The 6,000-nt window shown below is 45.6% G+C and overlaps 2 protein-coding genes across 2 annotated transcripts in view; one reads left to right on the top strand and one right to left on the bottom strand.

The window, feature by feature from the left end:
* Nucleotides 1–1,087: 1,087 nt before the first annotated feature.
* The window catches only part of LMAN2L (lectin, mannose binding 2 like), a 97,491-nt gene continuing 92,578 nt past the window's right edge, over nt 1,088–6,000 (bottom strand). The window contains exon 9 of the mRNA XM_029937235.1: nt 1,088–1,296. Within this exon, the coding sequence (XP_029793095.1) occupies nt 1,214–1,296 (83 nt within the window). The 3' untranslated portion in view covers nt 1,088–1,213. The remainder of the gene's footprint in view (nt 1,297–6,000) is intronic.
* Nucleotides 1,260–6,000, top strand: part of FER1L5 (fer-1 like family member 5) — a 52,546-nt gene continuing 47,805 nt past the window's right edge. Inside the window, exons 1-4 of the mRNA XM_029937249.1 lie at nt 1,260–1,414; nt 3,178–3,230; nt 3,845–3,936; nt 4,633–4,741. Of these exons, the coding sequence (XP_029793109.1) occupies nt 1,330–1,414; nt 3,178–3,230; nt 3,845–3,936; nt 4,633–4,741 (339 nt within the window). The 5' untranslated portion in view covers nt 1,260–1,329. The remainder of the gene's footprint in view (nt 1,415–3,177; nt 3,231–3,844; nt 3,937–4,632; nt 4,742–6,000) is intronic.

Raw genomic sequence — 6,000 nt, 5'->3', positions numbered from 1 at the left:
CCAACAGTGTAGGAGGGTGCCCGTCTCTCCACACCCTCGCCAGCATCTGTAGTCTCTTGCTTTGTTCATTTTAGCCACTCTGACTGGTGTGAGGTGGTATCTCAGTGTGGTTTTGATTTGTGTTTCCCTGATGATGAGTGATGTTGAGCAAAGCTCACATTAAAAAGACTACTAACCTTTTGAATATTACTTATGTTGCACATGTTCCCTACTTTGATATTTGTCATTTAAGGTATGTTTTTCTGCATAGGAATTTTAAATTGTATGGAGTCAAACTTATCAGCCTTTCCCTTCCCAGGGTTTGCCTTTCGTGTCATGATGCTTAGTTTGGAAAATCATGAACAATGCAAAAAGCTTTGTGTTGTGCTGTGTTTAGATTTCAGGAAAAATTGTCAAGAATAAATTTTTCTTTTTAAATCTGCTGCATTGGAAAGCAGTTGTAGCACTAAGATCCCACATGTAGCTTTTTGGTCTTGCATCTTTTAGGAGGCATACTGAGGTTACTATTAAATTGTTTCATCGACTAATATATATTTTTAAAATATCCATTAATCTTTGGGCTATTGGATAAGATGTAACTTATACAATGTTCAAACCATAAGCAGAAGAAGTCTTAGTGTGGAAGAGAGAAGAGCAAATGATCCAGCTCCATCCTCATGACAGGAGGCCTCGAGAACAGTCAAGATGTCATGGCAAAATTGTACTGACATTGAGATTTTTCTTTCACTTTACAAACGAGCTGGCATAACAGCTCATTAATTAAAAAGCTGATTTTTCCCTTTGTTAAAGACAGACCCATTTATGGACTTAGATTTCCTTTAGAAAAAAAGGAGGCCTACATGTTTGCTTACATATTAGGAAGGGCTTCTCCTGAATCATTATTGAAACAATCTTTGATTTCCCTATTCCTTTTCTCACATCACCTCGCTCCTTTTATTTTCTCATCTAAATTATGTGACTTTGGCAATGATTCATTCCAGATAACTTACTTATGTAAAGAGGAAACACTAACCGTATACCTAATCTTGAAATCAGGATGGTGAGAAGAGAGAAAAAGAAAGAGGGAACACAAAGCGGTCAAATTGTTTTGTTTTTCCAAGCCCAGTCACCTCAAGCCACTGGGTTTCTTACTCCTTGTGACTTCCTCCTGTCGTTCCCCTCCATTCCTTTTCAGAACCAAGAACAGCTTACCTTTGTGACATCACCTGTACCTCTAAGCAACATACCTGGGACTCTCTTCACCCCCATGAGCCCTGGGAGAACGTTGGATCAAGGTGCTCCAAGAAGGAGACTTTGCTGCAAAGAGAAGGAGAAAAGGAGGTGGACGACATGCTGCGGGTTGTCGTGGAATCAGCCAAGATTAGCCCACCCCGAAGCCCCCCACCCAGACCCTGCGTGTCCATCTACTTCCAAGGTGAGAGCCAGGCTCCTGGATGGGAGAGGGGAGCCCCAAGAGGGAACATGCATTCAGTGAAAAATAGACTTATTTGTGCCCTGCTCTGTAAAAGATGCCCTGTGTGACAGAAAAGTGAGGTAGACACTGTCCAGTTCTTTCAAAACTTATCTTTATTGCTATTATTAAAATGTACCTGTTTCATAGGATCAATGTGAGGATTTTAAAAGATAATATATGTACAGCTCTTTGTACAACATCCAGTACTGACCATTCCATCCTACGAAAGCCTTTTAATAAATATAATGATTTTTTCTCCTCATAACAATCCCATGAGGCAAGTTTTATTGTCTCCATTTTTTACAAATAAGGAAACGTGTTCAAGAAGGTTGGGGGATGAAAGGATTCAGGGGAGAACACGAAGGAGATGAAGTATGTTTCTGTAACACAGAGCTGGGAGCAAAAAGAGAAGAAGGCCAAGAGAAATGAACAGTCTGTTGGTAGAAAGTGGGGGGAGATGGATGCAGGCAAATGAGGTTTCCCAGCCCATGTGGGGAGTGAGAAAATTGAGGCCAAGAGAAAGAAGGCATAATAGTTTCTATGACAGGCATAAGTAAAGAGTGAGGTTCCTTCATTTTTTTTTCTGGGTTGTGAAACCGTGCTCACTGACCGTGACAACACTCTTCAGAAAGTAGACATCTGGACTCCAGGGTCACAGGGCCATACATGTTGATGTCCCCAGGTACAGGTATAGTGGATGTCCCCAGGTTCAGGGTGTATTAGCCATGAGCCGGAGATAGCCTGATTCGAAGCCTTCTTTCCTACCACCTCGAACGCATTATCTTTCTCTTCCCAGAAATACCTCTTACAAAGATGCCTAAATCGCAGACTCCTGGGCTTTCCCACAGAGTTATCTACAATTTCTTATAACTGAATGTTTGATATTTTTTATTCTCTTTTCACCTTTCCAAGCCCCTCTTCCCCCATGTACCACCCACTCCCCTGCACCCCTTCCCACCACCAGTTTGTGCACACATTCTCTCTCCTCCTCTTCCACATTCTTTCCTTGGGAAGGATCTCAAAGTAATTTAGCAATTTAGAGGTTCTTTTCAAGTCAATAGATTGTTCTTTGTTCAAGATATTTCTGGAGGAGGGGGTTTTAGTGGATGCAGAACTCTCAACCCATCATAGAGGTTTTGGCATGTCTTAAGGTCCTCTAGACTTTGCTCTGGTAATAAATAAACCTTTAAATCTCAATGCCTTAACACAATAAAAGTTTATCTCTTGTTCACACAAAGTCCTACATCAATGGGCAGCAGTCCTGAGTGGCTGCTCCAAGCAGTAGTTTAGGGACCAGCTATTTTCAGCTTTTGGCTGCAAAGTCATCCTGGCACCACCCTGCCCATAGATCATGAGGGTGGATATGCGGAATGGACAGAGGAAGAATGTCTTGGGAGATTTTAGGAGCTGATCTTGGCAGTGATGAAAATCGCTCCCACACTGCATTGGTCAGAACAAGTCATGTGGCACCACCTACCTGCAAGCTGGCTCGGAACTGCATACCATGGAAGAAAATGAAGCAAACATGTTATGTCACATGGGGTGATGTTACTCTTACAAAAAGTGAGAAATTTTGAAACACCCAGAGTTAAGAATCAGCTCCATAGCACATCTCCCAATGTAGATTTGAAGTTTTCTTAGAATTTTACCTCTCTTCACCACACTTGAACCTGGACTTTGAAATATTCCCTGCCACCAATGACAGTCCCTTGGTACCTTTGCAGATGTCAAGAGGAGAACTCATGAAGTGGAAGGGAATAACCCCACATGGAATGAGGTAAAACACATCAGAGCAAACCCAAAAGAAGCAATGACAACCCCAATAGTGAGGTTGGGTCCTGGCCATGTGCAGAATTCTAAAGAGAGGACAGGGAGCCTCACAAGCTTTCCCCAAGACCAAGGCATCTCAACCTGGGAGGAGCCCCTGAGTCCATATGGCTGTGCAGGCCTGTGGGCCACAGCAGCCACATCTACTTAGAGCTGTTCTTGGCCCTTCCTCTCCATTCTGGGGTGGACCATAATATGGCCCATCTTGTCCAACCTGGCCATCCTGATGTTCCCAGAAACCTGAATAGAGACAGGGCTCCCTGTGCAGGATCCCACTCATCTTCCATCCATCCATATCCCCCACCCCCACTTGGGTCCCCAAACTCCTTAACTTGTAAGACACCCATGGAATTGCAGTCACACTGTGGAGCCCAGGTAGGGTGGGTGCTCAGCACATTGGTGAAAGGTAGCTAATGCCATCTTCTTAAGAAACCAGACTTGAGAGAGGTTCCTCAGTTGAAGACAAAAACCTGCCAGCCCATTTGCTGCATCTTTCCTCATTCCCTAGAAGGGTGGGAAGGGGAGGGTGGAGGAAAGATGCTGACCTCTCCATGCCTTTCACAGACGCTCATCTGGCACCTCTGGGACTGCTCCTTGTCAAATGACTCTCTTCTGCAAATCATCCTTCGGGATGTGGACACCATAAAGAAAGAAAGGTGAGGCAGAGAGAGGCAAAAGGCTGACTCTGACCAAAGCTACAGTACATGCTGCATTTCTTGTCTCTATCCACAGGTGGCAAGGACCATACCCATTCCAGCTAACTAATGGAGGGGGGGAATGGTGGGGGTTTGTGAAAGGGTGGTGAGGCTGGGTATGCAGACTAGAACCAGGAACCTGGGAAGCTAGGGGCAGTTCCATCTTTTCTGAAGCCACAGGATCTCAAATCTTTGCTTCTCTCTACCCAACCCTGGCTTCCATAATGGCCCCCTTCTAGTAACCAGCAGAGACTAACACCCACTGAGACTGAAGCTAGGGCATTCCCAAGTCAAAATTCCTAGGATGGAGAATCTGATTGGCCCAGCTTCCATCATGTGTCTACTCCCAGTCCAATCAGCTGTTACTTGGCACTGTTCCCATTGGGGAGGAGTTTGAGAGTGAGCTTCTGAGAAGGAGCTGGGCAGGGCAGAGCTAGTAACTGGGGCACCCAGTGTTCAGAGCTCCAAAGTCAATTTCCAGAGACACGAGAGCCCTGCATCTTCTGGTGGATGCTTCACATCGCTGTGTTCTTCCTTCAGCCTCTCTGTGTGGACAACAGTCTATAAGAGAGAAAACCCTGGATAAAGTCATGCCTGGGACAGAAGACACCCTTTTCCCTTGGCTTAGGATCTTATATGTGTTCTTCATCTCCCCAGGTTCATTGGCCTGGCTACAGTACTGCTTGAGCCCTTGGTGCAAAATCCAAGCAATGTCCTTTTTGTGAAGGATCTGACCCTGCTTAACCATGCCATGATGTCCACAGATGTGAGTTGGATCCCAGGAAGGGTGGCTACAGGAGCAGGGGCAGCCAGTGAAGCTGGGCTGCTCCACTTCAGCAGAGACCAGAGAGTACTTCCTGCCCTAAGAGGCCCCGTCACACTGCCATCATCTCCCTGACTTCCCCATCCCACCATCCATCCACCCTCCAACCCCTACATCCACCCATTTAGAATGATTATGTAGTCAGTTGTCCCTTGGGTGTCAGCAACTGTGTTAAGCCTGGGATGCAAATCTGAATGAAGCCCATGGGTCCATTGATATCACTCACAATGACAAGTGCTCCAGTACGAGTCAGGAAGACTAAGTCATTGAGGTCGGGAGGAAGTGAATGATTCCATGTGAGAGGTAGCAGAGGGCTTTGGAGAAGATGTGATTAAGATAGATGGAAGCAGACAAAGACCAACCAAAGGAGAATAAGCAAAAGCTGTTTATGCAGAGCTGCCTGTGTATTTCGACAGACACTCAAAGACAGGCAGAGAAGGGAGAAAGCTGTACAGTGGAAATACAGTAGTCTCTCAGTGTGCCCTAATTGGAGGCTATTGGTAGGGGAAGCTACAAGTGGACCAACTAGAAGCTGGGCATCCTATGTGACTGGTTAGGGGTGTGTATTTGACTTTCTCTGGCTGGTCCTAAGTGGAAAGAAGGGACAAAAATCAGGGAAGCTATCAATTATTAATTAAGTCCTGGCTATTTGGGGCCAATTGTTACATAGGTTATTGTTTGGCTTCCTGGACTGGTTGCTAGTGGAGTACTCTGACTTCCTACAAGGCTGACTTAGAGATAGCAGGCTGGCTTCCCAGGCTGATTATTGTAGATTTATTGGGTTGGGTTTCCTAAATTGATTGCTGCAGAGTTCCATTTTTTTTATAAGGTCTGGCCATTTTCCATCTGTATATCAAGTTTCTCAGTGGGCACAAGATTGCCTAATGCACGGGAAAGAAAGACAATCTTAGGCAGGGGTGTAAGGTGCATGTGTGAAGGCTGGAGGGAGAGAGGGGCAGACAGCAGGTGCAGGGAAGATTGGCTGCTGCACTGCTGGTTCATGGGGATTGGAAGGATGTGAAGGGAGTGGTGGGAGACCTGAGACTAGCTGAGACTGGGGACCAGAGGTGAAGGGCCTTATGGTCTGTGCTGGTGAGCTGTGACTTTACTCTGATCAGTTAGGGCACTTACACTGTTTAGGAGACAATTCTGACAAAGGTCTAGAGTTTGGATAGGTAGTGAGAGCACTTGGAGGCAAGAGG

The sequence above is a fragment of the Suricata suricatta genome, chromosome 4, assembly GCF_006229205.1.
Source record: "Suricata suricatta isolate VVHF042 chromosome 4, meerkat_22Aug2017_6uvM2_HiC, whole genome shotgun sequence".
Taxonomy (NCBI): domain Eukaryota; kingdom Metazoa; phylum Chordata; class Mammalia; order Carnivora; family Herpestidae; genus Suricata; species Suricata suricatta.
This window is presented reverse-complemented; position numbering and strand designations above follow the sequence as displayed.